Source organism: Diabrotica virgifera, chromosome 1 (assembly GCF_917563875.1).
Source record: "Diabrotica virgifera virgifera chromosome 1, PGI_DIABVI_V3a".
NCBI classification, from domain to species: Eukaryota; Metazoa; Arthropoda; class Insecta; order Coleoptera; family Chrysomelidae; genus Diabrotica; species Diabrotica virgifera.
The window spans coordinates 157,863,997-157,891,663 of record NC_065443.1 but is presented as its reverse complement, the minus strand read 5'-3'; the positions used below and the strand labels follow the sequence as shown (position 1 = coordinate 157,891,663).

The following is a 27,667-nucleotide window of genomic DNA, read 5'->3' as shown; positions in this document are numbered from 1 at the left end:
TGTATCTAACATGGGTGTTACAATGTCTTCGTCATTTCGGTGACCGCTCTAAACTTTCGTTTATTAAGCTTCTTCAAATTTTCCCAGAGTTTTTTTTATCAATATTCTTGATTATTTTATTTTAGTCTGGATGTGCCTTTGAGACGCTCATCATTCCTTTTGATGATTCCTTATTATCCAGTTTTGGTCCTCGTTTCTTGCAGCACCTTTGATGATGCTAAATAATAGTTCTGGGCCTACAAAGGTTCCTCTTCGTGTCTTACTTTGCCAACAAATCTGCTGGTTCTTCCCTATGCACCAATTCATGACGCGGCACCCATATTAAAAACACGTTATTGTGTTTTATTAGGTTGTTAAGGACATATTTGCAGTTCCTCACCAGTGTTAATTTGGTAAGTGGGTTCTTAATGACCAGAATAACAGCTTGGCTGTCTATATAAATATTGATCTCTTTATCAAAAATGAATAACCATTTTCAATTTCGTTGCAACAAGAAACTACAGCCGTATTATATTCTAGTTCAATCAGAGAGTGCAGCAAGCACCTCTACCGGTTTCGAAACTTATTAGTTTCTCATCAGGAGGCACATATGCTGGTCTCTCTGACCCAACCAGGACAAACCCCGGCGTGTAGTTACAGGTTGCAACGAACGAAATGGCAGGGATGCCCTAGCGACAACTGCTAGCAAAATGCTAAGTTTTCTATCTAATAATACATAAAATAACACTAAAAATATTACTCTACATCCCATCAGATTGAAAACAATGGGAACCTTCTCTGGTTACACCTCCAAAGCTTCTAAAATTTGAAAGCCATAACGGATGCTGACACCAAAGAAGATGGGGGAATTCCACAATTTATAATTCACCTCTCATCTGCTCAGCACGGTAAAGTTCCAACGAGAATGGTTCCCTTCGTACTCCAATCAGAGTAAATATGTAAATCAAAAATGAATAACCATTTTCAATTTCGTTGCAACACGAAACTACAGCCGCATTATATTCGAGTTCAATTAGAGAGTGCAGCAAGCACCTCTACCGGTTTCGAAACTTATTAGTCTCTCATCAGGAGGCACATATGCTGCTTGATTTACATGTTTACTCTTATTAAAGTACGAAGGGAACCATTCTCGTTGGAACTTTACCGCGTTGAGCAGATGGGAAGTGAATTATAAATTGTGGAATTCCCTCATCTTCTTTAGTGTCAGCATCCGTTATGGCTTGCAAATTTTAGAAGCCTCGGAGGTGTAACCAGAGAAGGTTCCCATTGTTTTCAATCTGGTGGGATGTAGAGTAATATTTTTAATGTTATTTTATGTACTATTAGATTGAAAACTTAGTCTATTGATCTCTTTGTTATAGGCTCTCCTCTCAGTGTTTCATAAGGGCAGCCCACCAAATCAAGAACTTCAGCCTGGAACATAGTTGTGTATTTACCTAAATTTTAAGATTTTGGTATAATTACATTTTTCCCAAAAACTCCTGATTCGGTACCATTGGATGTTTTCAATATATCAATGAACCATATTAAATCCCTATTAATATGTGGGAATTTTGGTTCTCTGGATGGTATATTTGTGTTAATTTTCTCAGTGAAGGTTAGTTCTGGTGTCATATCTGAGTTGTTCTGAAAGACGGATTCCTCAAGTATAGTCCCAGTGGTATTTGTGATATTTCTAGCGAGGGGAGAGCTGTTTTAGCCTCTAAAGATGCCATTCTTGTACTTGTTCAATGCTACTGTCATATGTAGGAGCGCTTGTCTTTATACTGTGGGCAAAGAGGTCACACAATAATTACAAAGCCGTCTTTTTCCACCAGAGTACTGAACCATATTTAGTTGTCGGTCGTATCATTGATGTGTATAACCAACAGATTACCTGTGGTTTCAGTCACCAGGTTTTATCTGAAACTCGTCTGAAGTTCCAGAATAAATATTTGTAATTTGCTAAAACCACAGAAACATGAAAAGTAAAAAATACAAAAAGTTCTTACCTCTAACATCCAGTTTGGCAGTATTTTCCCTTAATCTTTCAACTGCAACTTCGGGAAACGCAACAAGTTTATTACTTCTTAAATCCAAAACTTTTAGTCTGGGCATATTTGTAAAAACCCCTTCTTCAACCTCGCAAATAAAATTATTTTTTAGTCTTAGCTCGACTAACCACTCCAATTGACTTAAACTAGGACTCATCGTGGTAATTTTATTGAAACTCATGTCAAGAAGTTCTAGAGATCTTAAATTTTGTAAGCCAGCATCTTCAATTTTAGAAATCTCATTGTGGCTTAGGTTCAGAGTTAGTAATTGTGGTACCAAATGGAATGCATTAGGGTCTATTATCTTGACGATATTTTCCTGTAGGTCCAAATTCTGTAGACTTAGTAATGTGTTAAACGTGTGAATAGGTAGTTCTTCTAATTTATTCTTTTGCAGTTTAAGCATTTTTAATGACGGTAGCATTTTAACAAAATTTTGTTCAACTAACATGATGTCATTTTCATCTAAATATATACTTTTTAGATTTTTTAGATTACCAAAGGAATTGCCTTCCAGTATTTGAATGAAGTTTTTACTTAATTTAATTTCTCGTAAGTTGGTCAGACTGGATACAATAGTGGAGTTAATATTTTTCAACCTGTTACTACTTAAATCAAGTTTTTTAAGCTTTTCTAGTCCATAAATTGTATGAGGGAATTGAACTAAAAGGTTACTGGCAAGATCAAGTTCTTCTAGATTTAAATTTTCTGAAACATAAAATATTAATTCTTTAAAATATCAATATTACTTTCATTAAATTAAAAGATAATATTACTAAGTACTAAAAATTTTGTTTGTTTTGTTGTAAAAATAATTCTTCTTCTTCTTCTTCTTTTAGCATCATAACCCTGGATGGATCTTTGATTGTCTGGCTATGTCCTTTCATTCAGATCTCTCTTGTGCCCTTCTCCTCCATTCTCTTATATTCATAGTTTTCAGGTCTTCCACGTCATTCAACCATCTCGTTCTGGGCCTTTCTTTTTTTCGCCTTCCTACCGGCTTCCACTGTAATATCCTCTTTGTCGTTTTCGTATCTTCTTGTCGCTGAACATGTCCCAGCCATGCCAGTCTTTGACTTTTTACAAATCTTGCAATATCGTACCCTTCATTCAGTTCATTAACCTCGCCATTTCTCCTGATTCTCCATGTGCCGTCATCCTCTTGCACCGGGCCAAATACTTTTCTCAGTATCTTTCTCTCGAATGTCCTGAGTTGGGCTTCATCTTTTTTCGTCATTACCTAGGTTTCACAACCATAGGTTACTACGGGTCTAATCAAGGTTCTGTAGATAGTCATTTTGGTTATTTTGTCTAATAATTTCGATGTCATCAATCTTTTATTAGCATAGTATGCCCGATTTCCACTGGAAATACGTGCATTAATTTCGCTATTTACGGAATTCTTGTGATTGATTTCTGTACCTAGATATGTGAAGGCATCCACACGTTCAATAGTGTAGTTGTTTATTGCTATATTATTTTCATTCTCAGGTGTTCTTTTGATGGTCATGTACTTAGTTTTTGTTTCGTTTATTTTAAGCCCTCTTTTTTGTGCTTCAGGATCAATTTCCTTGAATGTTTCCATTAGGCGTGTCTTGCTTCTACTACGTGTAAAAATAATTAGTGAAATTGAAAAAATCCCGCTTCATTTATAATTAACTAACTCTACCTATCTAAGTCTACATTAATAATTTTCTCTACTGATATCACTTTCTAGCACTCTAGATTTAGACATCATTCAAAAATGAAACAGAAAAAAACACCTGGTCCCGATGAAATTCCCAACGAGCTAATTAAAAACGGAGGGGAAAAGTTATTATTAACAAGCATCTATACTTAACATGGTTAGAATATGGAAAGCAGAAGAAATGCCCGAGGATTGGAAAGAAGGCAGAATTATACCAATATTTAAGAAAGGAGTAGTAACAGACTGTAACAGCTATAGAGGAATATCTCTACTGAGTACAACATATAAAATTCTAACAGCCCTCATCAGACAAAAACTCACTCAATTTACAGAGAAAAAAATGGGGACTACCAGCAAGGATTCAGAGAAGGCAAATCCACTACAGATGCGATCCACATAATTACACAAACAATCGAAAAATGCCACGAACACAACATAGAACTCCACATCCTCTTCGTAGACTTCAGACAAGTCTTTGACTGTATTGGAAGAAATAAATAATTATTTATTGAAATTAAAAATCAAGATATACCAGCAAAGTTAATCAGACTAACAAAAATGACTATGGATGGATCTCGAGCTAAAGTAACGACATAAGAAGGTAGCACAAAATCAATTGCAATAGAAAGAGGACTGCGACAAGGCGATTCCCTGTCAATCACACTGTTCAACATAGCAGTAGAAGGAACAATTAAGGCCAACGGAATTAAAGCCACTATAACCCACTCATCAACATAAATAGTTGCTTGCATATGCAGATGAGATAGTTCTTATGGGGAGAGACAAGGAAAGATTAAAAGGAGCAGTAACAATCCTGGCAAATGAAGCACGGGACAGAGGTCTAGAAATTAACGAAGGAAAAACAAAATACACTAATCACAAAAAGTATCGGATAATTTTTGAAACAGAAAAAAAGTTTAAAATAAGTTTTAGTTTTTAGCCGAATGTTATAATACTCGTCTATCGTCTCCTCTAGGTGTCTACAAATCCATAACATTTCAAGTTGAAGCCTGTTTTTGTCGCAAAAACAAACAGTAAACAAAACGTCGTTAAAGGAGAATATTTATTTTGGACGTTTGTGTTCGAGAATTTGATCTGTGGCCTATGTCTGCTTGAGTTTTAAATGAGGTGCATTCTTACAAAAAATCATACAACGTCAGAAAGTGAATCATACAAGAGTCATACAACGTCAGAACAAGCATCCCAAATTGTAGGTTTAATTGGAGATGGACGATAGCAGCTATATCTTGCTGATGTTATGGGAATCCACCAATCCAGCTTTTCAAGAGCTTTAAGAAGTTATAGACAAAGTAGAGGATATACAAAAAGACCAGTTCCAGGACGTCCCAGGTGCACGAACCCCGCAGATGAACGGTATTTACATCTGCAGACTTTGCGTACACATCATGTTACAGCTAGACAACTGTGAAATTATCTTTCCACATACCGTAATGTTCAAACAAGTGCCAATTCGGTTAAAAACAGTTTAAGTGAATTTGGAATCAGAGCCAGAATGCCTGCTACTGCTCCACTGTTAACGAGGGCACATCGTATGGCACGTTTAAGTTTTGCACCAGGACATGTCGATTGGGATTTTAACGATTGAGCTAATATCGTTTTTATTGATAAGTTAAGAATTATTGCCTCTTGTGCACCCACAGTGCAAAGTGTCTGTCGGATCCACAAAGTGCAAATCTTGACTCATCAATAAAAAGGATATTACTTTAGTCGTTAATATCCCAATCAACATATTTTGGTGCAAAACTTAAACGTGCTATACGGTGTGCACTCGTTAACACAGGAGCACTAACAGGCATTCTGGCTCTGATTCCAAATTCTCTTAATCTGTTTCTAACCGAATTGGGACTTTACGAACCGAACATTACGGGCCATGGCCTGTGGAAAGATCATTTCGCAGTTGTCTAGCTATAACACAGGCCCGGACTGGCCCGCCGGCCCACCGGCCATCGGGCCGGTGCGCCTTTTGCCTTGGTTACTATCTATCCACTAAAAAAATTAAACGCTGAAAAAAAAATTTTTTTTTTGAACTGTTACACAAATATGATGCAGCTACCATTCCCCTAAAAAATGTTTCTACTTGCTTGTGATTTCGCCGTTTGGCACCAGAAACCTACATAATGAAGCCAGTGGGTACAACAAAATACCAGATGCCAGATAATCAAATAACGTAGGCTATTCGGGCGCCTTTCGTGGATATCAATATCCGCTCCGAGAACGCGCAGCGCCCTCGAAGACCATTTTTACGATTCGGGCGCCTTTTGTAGGTATTAATGTCCGCTGTTTCTGTTATAATAAATTGCTTAGATGCGACGAACGGCGCCCTTGAAGACCATTTTTACGATTCGAACGCCTTTGTGTGTATCAATATCTGCTCCGAGGACGCGCACGCCCTTGAAGACAATTTTTACGATTCGGGCGCCTTTCGTAGGTATCAACATTCACTGTTTCTATTATAATAAATTGCTTGTATGCAACGCACGGCGCCCTCGAAGACTATTTCTACGATTTGAGCGCCTTTCGTGGGTATCAATTTCCGCTGTTTCTATTATAATAAAAAGCTTAGATGCAACGCGCGGCGCCCTCGAAGACCTTTTGTTGGTACCAATATCTGCTCCGAGGACACGCGGCGCCCTTGAAGACCATTTTTAAGATTCGGGCGCCTTTCGTATCCACGGTTTCTGTTATAATAAATAGCTTAGATGAGTCGCGCGGCTATTTTACGATTCAGGAGCCTTTCGTAGGTATCAATGTCATCTGTTTATATTATATTACAATAGTGTTACATCCCACAATTGGCCTAATGAGTGCAGTTTTCTGCACGCCATAACTAAAGCATACATACAGGATTTTTGCACCCTAGAATCATACATCATAATGAAGCCAGTGGGTACAACAAAATTCAACTCGTATCAGGTAATCAAAGGCTAACACACATAGCTCGAAAATGGCACCCAGGTTTTCTGACTTCTTTTGGTTCAGTTGTGCGGCGAGCCTTAGCTTCTCAGGTATGACTCCGTCTATGCCAGGTACCCTTCGGATCTTTTTCCATCCAACGGCCTCGCCGAGTTCCAACTCAGTAAAGGGTACCGCCTCTATGAAACAAGTAACACTTAAACGTCTGTTCTCCACTTGAGGAAAGCGCTCCCGTCTTAAACAGTCTCTTCTCCTCGGGCAGGGGATAGTGTGTCTTTTCCCCTTCTGTTAGATACACACCATCTTGAAACACTGTCGCCAGATACCTCTTTTGAGATCCTGAAGCAGGTTACTCCACTTTTCTCTCTTCAATCATGTAATCTCATTTCTGTACTGGTTCTGCATTCGCTTTAATTCATTGATTCTCTTTTTCCTGCTTGAAATTTTAATAACCTCTTCCACTCCATTCTTACTCTCATACAATTCGTTCTCTGATATTCAAGCCCCTCATTCTACCAGTACGGTTATTTTCTTTCATACCACCCATTTGACCTAACACAAGCCAACTCCTAATAGAAATTGCAAGAGGAGCATTTATGAAACTTAGATCTATTCTGAGCAACTCGCAGCTGAATTTACAACTAAGAATCAAGTTCCTAAAATGTTATGTGTATCCTGTATTACTATATGGATGTCAAACCTGGATCATGAAGGTTAACATGATGAACAAATTAGAAGCCTTTGAGATGTGGTCGTATCGTAGAATGCTCAGAATATCTTGGGTTCAACGCATTTCAAACAGAGAAGTCTTAAACAGAGTAGGTCAAGGCGAAGGTGACTTAATGAAGATGATAAAAAAGAGAAAACTTGAATATCTGGGGCATATAATGAGAGGTAGCAGATACAGGATGCTGCAGTTAATACTCAATGGAAAGATCGACGGAAAAAGAGGAATTGGTCGAAAGAAATATTCATGGCTCCGAAACCTTCGTCAATGGACTGGCTTATCAGCAGATCAATTGTTACATGCCGCACAAGATCGAGAACGATATCGGCAAATTGTTATGGAAGCTACCCACGCCTACAAATTTGGGCACGGTACTTAAAGAAGAAGAAGAAGCCAACTCCGGTGCCCCACTCAGATCCTCGATCAACTCACTCGCATCTCAGACCAATCAAGCTAAAAGCACCCACAAAGACTTACTCATTTAAAAATCTCTTTAGATCGATATCTTCATCTTTCCGTTTCTTCCTTTTGCTCGGTAGTTCAAAACTCACATATTTATGTAAGCTGAGTGATTCTTCTTTTAAAACAGTCCAGCTTACGACCCTGTTTAGAAGTAACGTTTAGAAGTAAAGTATTTACTATTACCTACGAACGTAGGTGCATGGATTCATTATCATAAGTATTTCCCTCTCCCATCTTGAACTCTTTGGTTCCATGGACGATCGTTCACATTCAGGTTACCGGCGCATCCCCTTGTCCATCCTTTATTTCAAAAGTTCTAGAATTATATTTCTCTATACTTACGCACTCTTTTAAGTCAGACATTGTCATTCTAGTTGGTCGGAGTTGGTCATTCTAGTTATTCTGGTGTAACAAACTCATGTATTGATTGGTATAGTACTGTTCTCTTAGCATTGTCGTACGCGGCTTTGAAGTCAACAAATAGACGATGGGTTTTACCATCGGTAACCGGAGACCGGTACACTCTCCGTCCCAGCCTCTTGGATAATCGAGTCAATATACTCTTCATATACTCAAAGCGGGACATTTGGTGAAACATAGCAATTGCACACCATCAGGTATCAAACTTGTACTTCAACATACCGATTCTTAACAAAGTGTCTGGTGATGCCAACTCCTCGGTTCATCACGTATATGGTCACGTTAGATCTCTTATCTTTAATGATTCTTTGTTGAGAGACTAAATGTGATAACATTCCCTTCGTGTGAGTACCTCTGCAACGTCGTGAGCGGCCCTCGCCCTTCCCATATTTATTTAAAGGAACTTCGAATTAGATGGTTCTTATCTCTCTAACATACCTATAGGCTGTCTGAGTTCTGGTCCTAGGTGCTTTCATCCACCCTTTCCTCATCCCTTGTGGCCAGGTGTCTCTTAAGCTCCCGCTTTTCGAGGATGAGTTTTTTATACTGCGGGCACTGTAAGCTGTCGGCTCTGTGACCGGATTCTTTACAAGTGGGGCAAAAAGTCGCCTTACTACTACACTATCGTGCCTGGTTCCCCCTTTGCCACATCTGTAGTAGGAGTCCGTCATGTTTTCTCCCTTGCAGTCGGTTTTACTATGCCCGAACTGCAGGCATCTAAAGCAGCGCTGGGCATGCAGTCTCTCTCGAATCTTGCACGAATTCCAGTCAATTGGTATGTTTTCTTTCCAGGGGCTTCTTGGCTGTGATGCGTGTCAGTCCGACCATGACGTTTGTGTTCCCTTCTCTATTTTCCCTTCCTCCGTGCGGGCCACGATATTCTTCTTCAGGCGCTTGGCCTGTTCTTTCCCTGCCACTTTGAGGGTGAAGTCCTCGTCCGTAGTATTCTTAGCGCTTGTGATGCTAATCGCCTCCTTCTTTGTGTCTAGGCTACCCTTGATTTGCTTGAGCAATTCGGCATGGGATTTTCTACCTTCCTTCATGATCACCTTCTGCGTCTACATCCTACTTTCCCCGCATTCATACTCCACCTGCGCGAGGTGAAAGTCCATACCCATAAATGTAACTTCCAGGAGCTTCCTGAAGTTCCTACCTTTGTAGCCCCCACTACTCTTAGGGACGCCTCTCTGGTCCCCAGTATCTCCATGTCTTTCCTCAATTTAGAAATAATTGCCAGTAGTCTCTTGTCCCCGTCGATTTCCGTCACCCCTTTCTCTACAGGGACCATGAAAATATTCTGACGGTTTTCCCGGTTCTCTTCCTTCTGACCCGTCCTTGTCATCGTGCTCATAGTACTAAGTTGGAAGTACTCCACCTTTCCTGGTCTGTATGTACCTCCTGCACATACTCCCAGTTCCTGTTTTTCCTTGTCAGGTCGTGGAACCTTTCCCCCTCACTGAATCCATAACCACTACTAAGTCGCATGTAGGTTTATCCTATCTTCCCGGTTTGGCGACCCTATAGTGAGCTTCTTCTCATCTTTATGATGTCCTTTATTTTTTAAAGCCTCTTTCTCCTGAGTTCAGAACCGTTGCGATCATTTCTATCTCTTCTTCACTAAGTTTTTCGTGAAAGAACTCTTCGAAGCCGACCTGTGTGGACACTCCTGCCGTTTCCTTAGTCGTTCCTTCCTTACCGGTTTGCTCTACTATTCTATTTCGTTTCTCAATGCTGCCGAGGGTGACTTGTCTGAGATTGCTCTTCATGTCTTTGGTGACTATCTTTAAGTTTTTTACCTCATTCTTGATCTCGACCTTCGTGTTTGTATGGTCGGACATTAGTTTCACTAAATTATTTGAAACTCTGGTAAGTTTATCCATTGTTCTTACCATGACTGTTATGTCGGAGCTCTCCTCCTTCTCTCTAGGTCTTTTCTCCCCAAGTGAGGAGCTCCTTTGCAAGGTTGTCTCCCCTGGGAGATCCGTCTTGGTCAGGTCCCTACCACTGACCGGAGATCTTCGAACAGATCCCATTCTTCCGAAGATCATAGTCTCTTTCTTCCTCTTTCCCTCTTCGCTTAGAATTTTTCCTTTGTTCCCTTTACTAGAATGAACACCTTATCATCTCATTCATACCTTGTTAAAGCTGCACCACCACCGGTGACACGCTCCATTCTGACTTTGTTTTGTTTTATTTTTTCCTAAGTGATTAAATACTTATCCATATAGTTCCCGCGATTAGGAGAGAATTATACTGTCCGGCTAGGCAGTGAGCCCTTGCCCACGCTAAGGCTTGAATTACAAAGGACTTTCTCCAGTTCTCCGAGGGCTCCGTTTGCGAGCGACTGACATTAGGCCATTCACTGCTCATTTACGGATCACCTGAAACAGTGTGATTGCGGCTTTTTTTATCGAGGTTTACTCTGCTATTTTAGAGCGCTCTAAGAATTCGAAATAATTTTAAAAGTACCGTCTGTTGAACACCAATGATCATGATTGTTGATCAATGTTTTTGAACCAGTAGATTCTTCTGTAGAAGCAGTTGAAAAATGGTAAATTACTTTATTGTTTTAAATTAATATTAAACTTAAAAACATTCACAAGTAATATTAATTTACTTTACATGTAGGCCTGGATCTTGCGTACCAAAAAAAGTTGTATAATAGCAAGCTGAAAATTTGTTAATAAGTTAACAGTGTCTAATCGGACAAACTTTGATGTACTTGTGTTTGGAAACACTGGAACAGGGGAAGTTTTAATTGTAAAACAGGTTAAAAATTTGGAACGTCAGACTACGAAAACGTCCTATGTATTTTGTCGGACAGAACTTCCAATTAATTTGTTTCCCTTTCATTCAACTCTTATGCAAAAATCAGACTGCTATTTATCACCAACATAATTTCTGTCATTTAACATGTTCTACGTGTCTGACTTATTAAAATGCTCAGTTGGTACCAGTCTGATTTTTCCATGAGAGTTTAATGAGTGAGTAAAAAATAAATTGGAAGTTCTGTCCGACAAAATACATGTGACAGTTTTCGTAGTCTGACGTTTCAAATTTTTAACGTGTTACCACAATTAAAACTTCACATATTCCAGTGTTCCGATACATCCAAGTTTATCCGACTAGACATCGTTAACCTATTAACAAATTTTCAGCTTGCTATTATACAACTTTTTTTGGTACGCGGGATCCAGGCCTAATGCACTAGGATTTCAAAAAAGTTTGATGCAAAAGCTTAGAAGGGGGTCTGGCGCCTTTGTTTAGAGATTGGGTTGGCGCCTTTTTTAGAATTTGGGTTGGCGCCTTTTTTAGGAGCCAGTCCGGCCCTGCTATAACATGATGTGTACACAAAATCTATAGATGTAAATAACGTTCATCTGCGGGGTTCAGCACCTGGGAAGTCCTGGAACTGGTCTTCTTGTGTACCCTCTACTTTCTCTATACCTTCTTAAAGCCCTTGAAACTCTGGATTGGTGGATTCCCATAACATCATCAATATATTGCTGCGATCGTCCATCTCCAATTAAAGCTACAATTTGGGCAGCTTGTTCTGACTGTCTTTGACACCTCCTCATTGAAAACTCAAGCAGACATAGTGCACGGATCAAATTCTCGAACACAAATGTCCACATTAAATATTCTGTTTTAACAACGTTTTGTTTACTGTTTTTTTCTGCAAAAAACGCTTCAACTTGAAATGTTATGGATTTGTAGACACCTAAAGAAGACGATCGACGAGTTTTATTCTGCTAAAAATTACAAATAATTTTTAAACTTTTTTCTGTTTAAAAAATTATGCGATATTTTTGGGAACAGTGATGAAGTTCAACAATTTAAATATTTGGGAGTAATAGTGAATGACCTAAATAAGAGAAGTGAAGAAGTAACAGAGTGAATATTTAGTCCTGTCGCCAGGGGGGGTACAACGGCCTCCTGTATTCAGATGGACTTACCCAAGTTTTTTTTATGTATTTTGACCTGTAGAACACGAATTTTTTGGGTAACAGTTGATCCGGATATCGATAAGATTGTTATAAACCAAGAAGTTGAGGAATCACATAACAGCGATTTCTCGCAAAACAAAACATTTTTTTGTATTTTTTGGGCCATTCTAACAAAAAAATGTTCCTACAAATTTTTTCGTAGGATGCATAGTTTTCGAGATAAACGCGGTTGAACTTTCAAAAAATCGAAAAATTGCAACTTTTGAACCCGAATAACTTTTGATTAAAAAATAAAATAGCAATTCTGCTTACCGCATTTGAAAGTTCAAGTCAAATTATATCGGTTTTAATTATTTGTATTGCTAAAAATTTATTATTTTATTGTTAAAAAAAGCTATAAACACCGAGTGCTTGAATGATGTTTTTAATGATTTCTCATTTAAAATCGAACGAGTAGGTAGAAGAGGTAAAAGTGCAAGCGAGGCTATTTCTACGTAGCATGCATTAAAACGCATGTATTAGGCACGGGAAACACTATGTGTTTATAGCTTTTTTTAACAATCAAAAAACAAATTTTTAGCAATGCAAATATTCAAAACAGATATAATTTGACTAAAACTTTTAAAGGCGGTAAGCAGAATTGCTATTTTATTTCTTATTCAAAGGTTATTCGGGTTCAAAAATTGCAATTTTTTGATTTTTTGAAAGTTCAACCGCGTTTATCTCGAAAACTATGCATCCTACGAAAAAACTTGTATGAACATTTTTTGGTTAGAATGACCCAAAAAATACAAAAAAATGTTTTGTTTTGCTAGAAATCGCTGTTATGTAATTCCTCAACTTCTTTGTTTATAACAATCTTATCGACATCCGGATCAACTGTTACCCAAAAAATTCGTGTTCTACGGGCCAAAATACATAAAAAAAACTTGGGTAAGTCCATCTGAATTAAAAAGGCCGTTGTACCCCCCCTGGCGACAGGACTAATTAGCAGGCAACAAATCATACTGGAAATATCATAGTTAGGCTATATCATAGGAAGGACAAGAACTTATCCAGAAATACAAAACTGAAAATATACAGAGCTGCAATCCTACCAGTAGTTACGTGCGCAGCTGAGACAATGTGCCTCACAGAAAAAGATGAAGAAAAATTCAGAATATTCAAAAGGAAAATTCTCAGACGGATTATGAGCCCGATAAGAATGGGCAACGGAGAAATAAGAAGAAGTATGAACTATGAACTAAGAGACATAATGAAGGGAGAAGATATAGTTAGATTTATTAAAGCGCAGAGACTGAGATGGTAAGGACACATAGAGAGAAGGAAAAACCACCCACTGATTAAGAAGATCACCAGATCATCAAGGGGAAAACCCAGAGAGAAATGGGAGGACCAGGTCATGAGAGAAATCAAAATTTTGAGAGTGAAAAACTGGAGGGAACTATGCACATATCGAAATGAGTGAAAGAAAATTGTAACGAAATTTTGTTTTTTGTCCCATAACTTTTTCCCATTGGGATATAAGTATAGGCATTGCTTCACAGAAAAAAAACTTCAAACCCTTCTTTTTAAAATGGCGTTTTGTAGAATTCTCTATAATTTATAGTTTCCAAAACATGATTTTTCAAAGTTCGTAACTCACAGCGATTTTGGCCCATTTTCCTTGTTACTTCGCAAACATTGTTCTGTAACTTTTTTCTAAGCAGCTTTAGGTATATGCACATTTAGTAGGAAGCAAAGTCAATTACCTTTAAATGGTCTATTATAGAAGGATGTATGACTATTATTAAACAAGATATGGTTTTTTAAAATTTTCATACTTTTAATGATTTTTGATATATTTGTCGATTATTTTTAAATTTCTCATTATAACTTTTTTTATTGTAGATTTAGGTATATACATTGTGCAATAAAAAATAAAGCACATTTTCTTTACTTTAAAATGGTGTATTGTAAAAAATTCTAGGACTATTTTTAAACATGATATGGTTTCTCAAAATGTGACATATACACATGCCACAGGTCCCACTAAGTTGAAACCATATGGAAAACTTTTTTATTATTAACTTTATGAAAAAAATATTCTTTATAAAATGCTCTGCATAAGCTAAAACCTGAGATGCAGTCATGAGAAATAAAATTTTATCAATAGTGTACGAGGTATGTTAAAAAATATGAATTTCACTCAAGAGTAAAGTACCTTTATATTTCACAATATTAAAAAGTTTTAGCAAGAAAAGTTATTTGGAATTAAAAATTATGTTATAATATGCAATTATATTCTTCTAATTGAAAAAAATAAAAAAAATTTAAATTTTTCTCTAATTACGAATACCCTTTCTCTAGTCCTAGAATTTTTTGCAATACACTATTTTAAAGTAAAGAATATAAGCTTTTTTATTGCACAATGTATATACCTAAATGTACAAAAAAAGTCATACTAAGAAATTGAAATAATAATCATAAAAAATATCAAAAATCATTAAAAGTATAAACCTTGAAAAGGCATAACTTGCTTAAAAATAGTCACACAACCATAGACAATATACCATTTTAAAGGTAATTGACTTCTATTTCTACTAAATGTACCATTACATAATACCTTAATGCGTAGAAAAAAGTTACAGGACAATGTTTGCAAAATAATGGAGAAAATGGCCCAAAAATGCTGTGAGCGGCGAAATTTGAAAAATCCTATTTCGGAAAATGTAACTACTAGTGACTTTTACTAAACGTCATTTTAAAGAGAACGGACTGAAGTTATTTTTTGCTGCAGCAATACCTATACCTATATCCCTGAGGAAAAAAGTTATGGGGCAAAAAACAAAATTGCTTTCTTTGGTGTTTTTTCTTGCTTTTCTTTTGAATATATTTTTCTAAAAAAAATATCTTTGACTTCAAATTGTGATATTTCGATGGCAAATTTAACCTGGAACAATTTTCCTGTAGTCGTGTCTGTGCCAAAAGTGCATAGAACTCACCCTAATTCACCCTGAGCCTAGGGACTAATTCGCTCCTTTCTAAAAAACGCACCCATTTAAATGGTAGCACTCCGCGGTTTTTTCAAATATAGAGGTCCATTGACCATATGAGATAATAAAATTCCATTAACGTTGTAGTTCCTTTTAGCTCTCTTCACAGCGCTCTCTAATTTTGAACATAATCAATAGCCCATAAGAGCAACAGACATTCGATCCGGAATGAATAGCCTTGATGATGATGATGATGATGATGATATCGCTATTCCCAATTGTACACAAAACTTATTTTGTTACCATAGGTACATTAACAAATTTAAAATATATAAAAACTTTTGCCCCAAAAACAAAAACCCTTTTCTGTGACATTTTGAAAATACAAAGTGCTATTAGTTATATCTGACGTTATTACTCAATACTTTCTTATGGGCCATTTTTTCATGTATCTTACCTTATCCTTTCAATTTTTATAAATTAATGAAAACCATATATTATATTTGGTATGATACGTACCATCAAAGCTTTGACTCAAAATTTCTGCTAACTGATTATGGCCAGCATAGAGTTTTCTTAAATTCTTTGCATTGCTTAAAAGACTGGGTCCAATAAGGGTAAGTTGATTATACGCAATGTTCACAAATTTTAACTCTGAGGTTGATCTCATAGCCAAGGGGTGAACTTCAGAAATTCTATTGTCACTTAAATCCAGTGTCTCTAATTTTATTAATCCCTCCAAAGAGCGTTCTTGCAATATCCGCAAAAAGTTTGAATCTAAAGAAGGCCAATAATAATTTTATTAGTAAAACTTTAACTAGTTAATATTTATTCTATTCAACAAAAAATTATTTTGCAATAAACATTCAGATAAATACACTCATGCTAAAGTAAAATATTGCAAAATTTCCGAATTTTAAAGAAACGTTTCGATTAACATACCTGCACATTAACATGTCAAAGAAAATAGTGATATTGTGCCGATGTGTGTTTTTGCTCTGGGGGTGAGTACCACCACTTCTCGGGGGTGAAAAAATATTTGTTGTTCTGAAGCTATTTCCTTGTGGCATTTTTGTAATTAACTATTCTAAATGGGAAATAAGCCAAAATTGAACTAAAAAACTATTTTATTAACGTTTCGACGTCCAAATCGGACGTCGTTGTCAAAATACAGAATATTAATAAATTAAACCAAAAAGTTGCTTAGTAAAAAATTCTTCTAATAATTTAATTAATCTGACTTATTTATATCGGCAATTCAGACATATATTATACATTTTAAAGTAGAAGACTTTAAAATGATATTGCCAATATTTATGACTTGCGTTCCTGGGACGACTTTACTGAAAGATAGTTCATTCGATTGCATGAAATCAACCCCAATTCAAGAATATCGGTTACAAAAAATCATAGCATGTGATCTGTCTTTAAAAAGACAACCACATGCAACGGTAACAGTAAAATTGTCGCGTTAGAGATTCCATAGTAAATCACGAGGAAAAAACAGGAAAAAACCTCGTGATACAATCCCGACATCGTAATTATTTGGTCTTACATTTAGTTTACTCTCAAAACTATTACCAATGTCAATCACTTTTAGTTAAACTGTGGCTTACTTCTAACTGACTAATTCTAAGTAACTTTGTTCTATAGAGTTTTTTCTTAAGTCAATACTTTTCGACTTATTTGCGAATGAAAATGTTCATTTTTCAACAAAAAAAACCGCGCTTTATACCAAAATAACCAAAAAATGAATCACTTTTTGGAGAAAATTCATGTCAATTTTTTTAAAGTTTTTAAAAAGGCTTTATTTTTGTTTTTTTTTTAAGTTTCTAGCATTTAAAGTAAGCAAGTTACGCTCAAAATAAAGTTGATCGTTTTTTTAAGTGAATACTTATTTACGAGCTTTTTATAAGCTTTCATATTCCGCAAAATAAAAATTTTAATATTTTAGTTAAATAAAAATAGAGATATTGAAACGATCTTTGCGACAGAATTAGGAGCTATTTATAAGCTTTCGAATTTATTCGATTTTTGAGCTCATCTCCTTAACCCCCAAACAACGCTTTAATTGATTTAACAAGAAAAAATGTTGCCAAAAATTAAAATATATCTTATTGCGGATATAATTCATACAGCGTATAACTTCTAAGAATAAACTCTAAAAATACGGGGATTTCGATTATTGAGCTACAACCCCCTCGCAAGAAAACCTCCTCATCTTCCATTTGGGGGGTCGCCAACTTCTTGAAAATTTCAAGATCTTGTCTTGAACTTGTCTTGATTTCAAGACAAGACAAGAAATTTTATATCAATACCAAGATTTCTTGTCAAGAAAACAAGAAATCTTGAAATATCTTGACCAATAATGAAAACTCTAAAACGTATTCATTTGTGAAAAAGATAACATTATTTTAACATAACATATTTCAATTTATTGAACACTTTTTTTGCTAAAACGATTTACAAAAATGTAAATTAAAAATAATAATGATACTTACCTAATCCTGGTGAAAATAAAATTGCAAACTGGATTTTATTTTAAATAACAAATTGAGCACATTTTTAAATCGGAATTAATAAGCCATGAATTAAGGCAGATTATTTCATTCATAGGAGATTCTGACCAAAGAAAGCTACAGAAATAAAAATTAAAGTGATAATTTTTGATAATATCCCGTCGTAAAGTATATTACGTCAGATGCCCTTCGTTGCTACGACAAAAAAACATTCAGCGACATTAATGACAATTACTGTTTTAAAAGTTATAAAAGTGATGACTTTCAACCGTCAAATATTTATAACAACTGTGTATTTAATTGTATTAATTTGTACTTGCATAAATAAATTACAATAAAATTCGATACACTCGATTTCTAAAATTATTATCGAATTTTTTCCCTCGTGCCACTTTAACATAATTTCAATCGCCTTCGGGTCGTGAAATTAAAACTGTCAAAGTGTCACTCGGGAAAAATTCGATAATTTTAGAGCTCTTGTGCAATTACTACTGATAACACTTCTCATGGAGTCAACGCCTAGTAGATTTCTTGGCTTTCTTATAGGGCTTCTCATCGATTGTCATTTGTTTCGAGCTTCTGTCATATGTTGTATAATCTGTGTATAATATTAATATACACGGATTATACAACATATGACAGAAGCTCGAAACAAATGACTGTGAATGAAAAGCCCTATTGTTAAAGCTGCTCTTGAAAATAGCATTTCCGCAGGTACTGATGTTGCTGGCGTTCCGAGAAAATCCTTGTCAATAATCCATTTTCGATAATGACGGGTAGATATTTTTGTCTTCTCCACCAATCAAGTATATTCTCAGACCAGTATTTTCTGACCTAGACTCATTTATGTATTTTTCAATTTCATACTTCCAAGATTGTAAGTTATCATTGTCAGCGTTCTTAAGTTGGTAAGTAATATCTAAATCTAAATCAAATTCGTTATTTTCGAATCAAATTCGTTATCTTCTTTTTTCAGATTAAGTGAAGGCTCTGGCAGAGGCGTAGCTACCGCCGTATCTGCCGTATCAAGTATACAGGGCCCCTGACATTCAGGGGCCCCAGTGCAGTATGTAGAAACAAAATTCCATTTAAAAAAATGAACAAAATATTCTAAAATTATTTCACTATTAAAACAGTGTATATTGTTTGGATATTGACATTTTCGTGTACTGGATTATTTATCTATATATTATAAATTATATTTATCTATTTTCTATTCTCTACCGCTCGCCGCTATTCCATCAACAGAGCTTTTTTGCTTTCAAGCTACCTTTCATTGTCCATTCACCGTTGCGTTGGCTGTGTGTGAGACATTTTATAATGTATAGTGGTGCCAAATTCCAATTTTGGTGTATTGTTTGGGTATATTTTCGTGATCTGTTCTTTATCTATCAATTATATTTATGACTTGCGTTCCTGGGACGACTTTACTGAAAGATAGTTCATTCGATTGCATGAAATCAACCCCAACTCAAGAATATCGGTTACAAAAAATCATAGCATGTGATCTGTCTTTAAAAAGACAACCACATGCAACGGTAACAGTAAAATTGTCGCGTTAGAGATTCCATAGTAAATCACGAGGAAAAAACAGGAAAAAACCTCGTGATACAATCCCGACATCGTAATTATTTGGTCTTACATTTAGTTTACTCTCAAAACTATTACCAATGTCAATCACTTTTAGTTAAACTGTGGCTTACTTCTAACTGACTAATTCTAAGTAACTTTGTTCTATAGAGTTTTTTCTTAAGTCAATACTTTTCGACTTATTTGCGAATGAAAATGTTCATTTTTCAACAAAAAAACCGCGCTTTATACCAAAATAACCAAAAAATGAATCACTTTTTGGAGAAAATTCATGTCAATTTTTTTAAAGTTTTTAAAAAGGCTTTATTTTTGTTTTTTTTTTAAGTTTCTAGCATTTAAAGTAAGCAAGTTACGCTCAAAATAAAGTTGATCGTTTTTTTAAGTGAATACTTATTTACGAGCTTTTTATAAGCTTTCATATTCCGCAAAATAAACATTTTAATATTTTAGTTAAATAAAAATAGAGATATTGAAACGATCTTTGCGACAGAATTATGAGCTATTTATAAGCTTTCGAATTTATTCTGACCTAGACTCATTTATGTATTTTTCAATTTCATACTTCCAAGATTGTAAGTTATCATTGTCAGCGTTCTTAAGTTGGTAAGTAATATCTAAATCTAAATCAAATTCGTTATTTTCGAATCAAATTCGTTATCTTCTTTTTTCAGATTAAGTGAAGGCTCTGGCAGAGGCGTAGCTACCGCCGTATCTGCCGTATCAAGTATACAGGGCCCCTGACATTCAGGGGCCCCAGTGCAGTATGTAGAAACAAAATTCCATTTAAAAAAATGAACAAAATATTCTAAAATTATTTCACTATTAAAACAGTGTATATTGTTTGAATATTGACATTTTCGTGTACTGGATTATTTATCTATATATTATAAATTATATTTATCTATTTTCTATTCTCTACCGCTCGCCGCTATTCCATCAACAGAGCTTTTTTGCTTTCAAGCTACCTTTCATTGTCCATTCACCGTTGCGTTGGCTGTGTGTGAGACATTTTATAATGTATAGTGCCAAATTCCAATTTTGGTGTATTGTTTGGGTATATTTTCGTGATCTGTTCTTTATCTATCAATTGTATTTATGTACCTACATCTATTTGCCGGCCGCTCGCCGTTAAAACAGAACTCCTATGTTTAAGCTCATTTTCAATGTCCAATTACCCTTGGCTTGAAAAAACTGAATCTGTTGTCAAACAATGAGTCTCAACAATTCAAATCTATTTTTCGACTTTGATTTAGAGTTTAATAGTTTTATTATTATTATCTATATTTGGGTGTAATACGCAGAACTTATTAGTTCCTAAGCTTGTACATATTACGTAATTTGCAATTTATTTAAATTTTGCCATAGATTGTTTTGTTTTATTTCATTATCTTTTATTTTGTAATAATATATAATATACAATAGCACTAAAGGCCTTAGACACATGGCTTGAAAAGTTTGGTCTTTCTTTATTTTCACTTTTCTTTATGTACTGAGATCTTCTGTGGCTTGATATGTGATTATCCTCTTTTCCTTCCTGTTATTCATTTTTTTTCTGGTCTTTTATAGTCCCATTCTTTCCATATATTTTTCGATATCTTGCTTCCATCTATTTTTCTCCTGCCTTCCTTTTCTCTTTTTTGAATTTTAGTACCCTTTTTGGAGTCCTCGTGTTTGGCATCCTTCCTAAGTGACATCGCCATCTAAGTATCTGTGCCTTTATCACTCCTATTATATTATGTTGATTGTATAATTCCTTGAACTCTTGATCTTTTTATCCATAAACCCTCCCTTATTATGCCTCCATATATATTCCTCAGGATTTCCCTTTCCTAGATCTCCAATAAATTTTGTTCATTTTTTGTCATTGTCCATGTCTCACTGCTGTATGTTACTCTTGGTTATATAGTTGTTTTTTTATATATTAGTTTGGTATAACTAGACCCAAACCCAGACATCCAAAGTGAAAGTTTTCCTCCAACACCAAATTGTTCTATATGGTCCACATAACGTTCAGAAAAAATCCACACCATTTTGAGCGTCGGGTTTGGGGGGAGAGGGGGGAGAAATCGGCAAATTCGTAGTTTTTTACGTTTTTCGTCAATATTTCTAAAACTATGCGTTTAGCATGAACAACCCTCTATACAAAAATGTTTTACATTAAATTTGAAATAAAAATTTCTTGATAAAAACTTGCTAGGTATGTATTTTTACTACAAAAGCGATATTACGTAGGTCAAAATTTTTGACGTAAGAGAACTGTCAAAACATTAGAATGTGACTTTTCATTATTGCCATGTTTATTCCTACGTAATATCGCTTTTGTAGTAAAAATACTATATTCAATATTCCATTATGCGCATGTACACTTCCATTGCCTGCCATTTAATCCGGTCAACTTAGACATCAAAATGCTTGGCAAATAACAAAAATTGCCGGAGAGCCAAATTTTGGTGGAGAACTAGGGTATACCTTAACAAATAAAGTTTAAAAAGTCCCCATCGATCCCATGTGTGCGTCAAAAGTTATTCGGGGTCAAAGGTCAAATTTTAAGATTTTTTGGATTTTTTTCGAAAACGGTAAGTTTTATCAAAAAAAACCTTAAACCAAAGTTGTAGATCTTAAAATTCTCTACAAAAATAGTCCTTACTATTTTTTTCCTAAGAGTTGCCATTCCTGAGATATCGCGATTCAAAGAGTCACATTATACATGATTTGCACACGTTTTCACACCACCTGTGAGGTAGTGTACTCGGCGCTTTTTTTTTTACCGTGGTTTCTCCTGTAGGCCTACTCCACTAACTGTTTTGACAATTTTAGGATAATTTAAGGAAACAATACCGGTCAAGTTCTAGATATTACCTTATTATTGATATTGATTATTGATATTGCTATTGATTATTAGGTTAACTATTGTTTTGATTTCTTTAGATATTTTAATCAGATTCATATTCTTGAAAGTCTACTTCAACACCGGTCAAGTCTTCTTCGATTTCATCTTCTTCCTCTTCCTCTTGCTGGATGTTCAGAAATTGTTCAAATGTGACTGAGTCATTGGTCTCTTCATTAAAATCACAGGAGTCTTCCTCTGTTGTACTAAACTGGACATTTGAGCAAGACTGACCTTGGCAGTTGGTACACACTAGAAAACACAGCAACCCGATTTTTTACATCCACATTTGGCACTACACCCTTTTTTGCAATTGCAAAAAATAGTGTTAAGGAGTTTTTCTGGAGCAGGTGGGAGTAAGGTTTTAATTGGTTCCAGAGTATTATCTATTAATTTCCAACCCCAGTCTTCTGGATTCAGTTCATTGCCTAGCCATGTTTGAACTTGATAATATACTCGATACAAATGTTGAAAAGCAGATGCTGATGTTGGAGGAAGACATGATAGTTGTACTTGTTTCATGTTTTGCGTATTTTTTACAAAAGTTAAGTATCGGTATTTATCAAGACAAATAATTTTTGTTGGAGCTCCATAAACCGCAAGAAGAAAACGAATTCCTTCCGTAATTATTGTTTGCGGTGTAGAATCAAGTTCTGTAAAAACTTTGCAGCAGTCAGTCAAATCTTTTTTTTTTTCGAATAATTTAAGTACTGACGTTTTGCCCCTTCTGTACATTGCGGACGTAGTGTCGCAGCCGGTTATCGCTTGTAAAAATAAAATGTACTTTTGGCATTTGGGATAAGCCGATAAACTATTCGAAGAATATATCTCTGTTCGCTGTTGAGCCCTTCCAGGTTTCAGAAAATAAATAACTTTATCTACTGGAGTCCTTGCAGTAATCAGTACCAACAAATCAACACCTTCACCAACTACAATTGTTGTGTTTGTTTGTTGCCTTAAAATTTTGAATTGCTGTCTGAATTATAAGGACATCTGCGTCATTTTTAGCTTGTTTTACTTCAATATTCGCAGCTGTTAATTTGTCAGTTAACATTTCAGCCTCCTTTCAGCTTTCTTCTTGCGGTTTATGGAGCTCCAAAAAAAATTATTTGTCTTGATAAATACCGATACTTAACTTTTGTAAAAAATACGTGAAACAAGAAACAAGTACAACTATCATGTCTTCCTCCAACATCAGCATCTGCTTTTCAACATTTGTATCGAGTATATTATCAAGTTCAAACATGGCTAGGCAATCAACTGAATCCAGAAGACTGGGGTTGGAAATTAATAGATAATACTCTGGAACCGATTAAAACCTTACTCCCACCTGCTCCAGAAAAACTCCTTAACACTATTTTTTGAAATTGCAAAAAAGGTTGTAGTGCCAAATGTGGATGTAGAAAAGTCGGGTTGCTGTGTTCTCTAGTGTGTACCAACTGCCAAGGTCAGTCTTGCTCAAATGTCCAGTTTAGTACAACAGAGGAAGACTCCTGTGATTTTAATGAAGAGACCAATGACTCGGTCACATTTGAACAATTTTTGAACATCCAGCAAGAGGAACAGGAAGAAGATGAAATCGAAGAAGACTTGACTGTTAAAGTAGACTTTCAAGAATATGAATCTGATTAAAATATCTAAAGAAATCAAAACAATAGTTAACCTAATAATCAATAGCAATATCAATAATCAATATCAATAATAAGGTAATAGAACTTGACCAGTATTGTTTCCTTAAATTATCCTAAAATTGTCAAAACAGTTAGTGGAGTAGGCCTACAGGGGAAACCACGGTAAAAAAACGCGCCGAGTACACTACCTCACAGGTGGTGTGGAAACGTGTGCATATCATGTATAATGTGAGTCTTTGAATCGCGATATCTTAGGAATGGCAACTCTTAGGAAAAAAATAGTAAGGACTATTTTTGTAGAGAATTTTAAGATCTACAACTTTGGTTTAAAGTTTTTTTTTTGATAAAACTTACCGTTTTCGAAAAAAATCCAAAAAATCTCAAATTTTGACCTTTGACCCCGAATAACTTTTGAAGCACACGTGGGATCGATGGGGACTTTTTAAACTTTATTTGTTATGGTATACCCTAGCTCTCCACCAAAATTTGGCTCTCCGGCAATTTTTGTTATTTGAAATGTCTATATTAATTATCTACCTTGTATTTCTTCTTTAATGTTCGGTTTACGTGATATTATTGCTCCTAGGTACATAAATCTTTCTACCATTTCAAATTCGTATGATGTTCCTTAGTTCTATTTTAAACTTTTGTCTATTCCTGAAATGACCATCTGTCCACGCCATACATTTTGTTTTAGTTTCTTTATGTACAGTCCCATTTTCTTCGCTGCTTTTTTCTGTACTATCTTTTGTAGCTCTTTTTCTCAGGTCCATGTCACTAGCCCCCCCTTTTTCGATTTAAGGGTCGAAAAAAAGCTCATTCGTTTGTATTGTGTTAGTACTGGATTGTATCACACTTCATTCGTTTGTACTGCCCCCACCCTTTTAAATCTGCCTGGAGGGGCTGGTGACATACCATCCCCCCTTTTTCGATCTGGGGGTCTGGGATGGGTATGTTCGTTTGTACTGCGTTAGTATAGGATTGTATCGCCCTTATTTTGTTTGTACTGCCCCCACCCGTCTAGATTGGCCTGGGGGGGTCAGTGACATGCTACCCCTCTAATCTGCACTTTTAGCCATCTAACGTCGAAAAGAAGCTATTTCGTTTGTACTGCGTTAGTACTGGATTGTATCACCCTTCATTCGTTTGTACTGCCTCCACCCTTATAAATCTGCCTGAAGGGGCTGGTGACATGCCATCCCCCTTTTTTGATATGGGGGTCCGGGATGGGTATGTTCGTTTGTCCTGCGTTAATATCGGATTGTATCGCCCTTATCTTGTTTGTACCGCCCCACCCGTCTAGATTGACCTGGGGGCCAGCGACATGCTACCCTCTACTCTGAACTCTTTGCCTTCTGAACGTCGAAAATAAGCTATTTCGTTAGTACTGCGTTAGTACTGGATTGTACCACCCTTCATTCGTTTGTACTGCCTCCACCCTTTTAAATCTGTCTGGAGGGGCTGGTGACATGCCATCCCCCCTTTTTCCTTATGGGGGTCCGGGATGGATATGTTCGTTTGTACTGCGTTAGTATCGGATTGTGTCGCCCTTATTTTGTTTGTACCGCCCCCACCCGTCCAGATTGGCATGGGGGGCCAACGACATGCTACCCTCTACTCTGCACGCAGTCTTTGCCTTCTGAACGTCGAAAATAGGCTATTTCGTTAGTACTGCGTTAGTACTGGACTGTACCACCCTTCATTCGTTTGTACTGCCTCAACCCTTTTAAATCTGTCTGGAGGGGCTGGTGACATGCCATCCCCCCTTTTTCGATATGGGGGTTCGGGATGGATATGTTCGTTTGTACTGCGTTAGTATCGGATTGTCTCGCCCTTATTTTGTTTGTACCGACCCCACCCGTCTAGATTGGCCTGGGGGGCCAGTGACATGCTACTCTCTACTACATTCCCCTTCATTCTACATTCTACTGCATTCTTTGCCATCTGAATGTCAAAAATAGGCTATTTCGTTTGTACTGCGTTAGTACTGGATTGTAACGCTCTCATTTTGTTTGTACTACCCCTACCCTTCTACATTTAAAATAGGAGAGGATTAGTGCTAGGAGTAAGGACACAAAATCAGCTAAACCTTGCACATAGTAACACTGCGGATGTAAAATTTGGTAAATTCGTCAAAAATGTAACGGATTACATTTTGAAACTGAAAAACAGGCTTGCAAGCCACTCTTCACTCTCCATGGGGAATGGAAAGTTACCCCCTCAGATGGATGTCGCAGTAGTTCTACGCTACCGATTTGAAAAATGGTACATGTATTTGTTGGAGATATTTTGAATACCATTTTCGATCAGAAATCAGAGGAGCGATCTTGCCTTTTTCTACTAGGAAGAAATTTAACCATCCCCTCAATAAATTTTACAGTTTCACACCGATATGAAAATTAAAGATCTCATGCGGCGCATTCCAAAATGCACTCTTCGTTGTACAATTTCAACCTCTCTGTCCTCCCATTGTGGGTAAATAATACTTTGTAACAGGCGGGGATCCAAGGAGGGGGGTAATAGAGTCAATTCCCCTCCCTCCCCCCCATTTGAGACCTCGCCTGGTCTCTACTAACACTTTTTTTAAGAAATAGATAATTACGATTGAACATAACTGAATAACTGAAACATACATACGGCAGAATAATTCCTTGGAATCGAAAACTATTAAAAGTATTTGGAACATTAAATGAAAAATTCCCACAATAAATATCTTTCTTACCATTTAATGCCAGAGACCAGATAACAATAATGGCTGCTGCTATTTTATGGTTATTTGTTTTCTAGATAGGTTTGTATTCTTAATTTATGACTGCAATAAGATTCAGAATTTCCGTATTCCATTTGCAAAATATAGTGTCAAAAACTTGGTTATACATTTGACGCACTGTCCGTCAACGTGTTAATTGACTCTACAGATTCAGTGCCAAAACGGGACATTTTTATAGAAAAATATTTGCAAATATATGAAATGCCAAACTGACCTATTAAATAAACAATGACAGTGCAGTTTTCGATTTCTACTATACTCTGGGCTAATTAGCAAAATTCATGGAAAAGTTATTTACCAGCAATTTTATTGCTGGAATCGAATTATAAGATCCTCCATATTAATAATATAGGTATGCAAAGTCCGCAGATAGTGTGCTACTTTTTTTATAAACAAAATGGCGCCGACAAATCGTATTTTTTTCAATTATTGCTCTATAACTCCGAAGATTTTAACTTTACAACAAAAATACCCAAATAAAAATTCACTGCAATAAATTCTGCATAGAGATATGTTTTTCACGATTTGCTCCGACGAAAATTTTCCTCGGAAAATGCAGGTTTTCCTAACAAAAACTCTAATTTTCAAATAAAGTTTTAGGTAAGTAATTATTAATCAATAATTAAATAACTTAGTGACATCAAAGCTTTCTTGGTATAGATTGTAATTCCAGAAGCCGGTGAAAATTAATCGAATATTTTAGCAACAATTCAATTGTTAATTAACAATTTATGATCGCAATAAAAACCAAAATAATCATGATACATTGATCAAACTTATAAAATTATAAAGATGAGATGCTTATTTAATATTTTATCGACAAAATATAAATTTTTCTTTTTTTTGCATAATCTTTAAATTTTGAAAAAAAAATAGTTATAATACTCTGGTCTAATTAGTAAAGTACAAAGAAAGGTTATTTACCAGCAATTTTATTGCTGGAATCGAATTATAATATCCTATATATTATTAATATAGGTATGCAAAGTCCGCAGATAGTGTGCTACTTTTTTTATAAACAAAATGGCGCCGACAAATCGTATTTTTTTCAATTATTGCTCTATAAATCCGAAGATTTTAACTTT

General features: G+C 35.8%; 1 protein-coding gene across 1 annotated transcript in view; it reads right to left on the bottom strand.

Moving 5' to 3' along the window:
- LOC126878797 (protein artichoke-like) overlaps positions 1-27,667 on the bottom strand; it is a 146,815-nt gene that overhangs the window by 75,338 nt on the left and 43,810 nt on the right. The window contains exons 4-5 of the mRNA XM_050641692.1: positions 15,705-15,962; positions 1,992-2,741 (exon numbers count right to left, since the gene is read on the bottom strand). Coding sequence (XP_050497649.1) covers positions 1,992-2,741; positions 15,705-15,962 — 1,008 coding nt within the window. The remainder of the gene's footprint in view (positions 1-1,991; positions 2,742-15,704; positions 15,963-27,667) is intronic.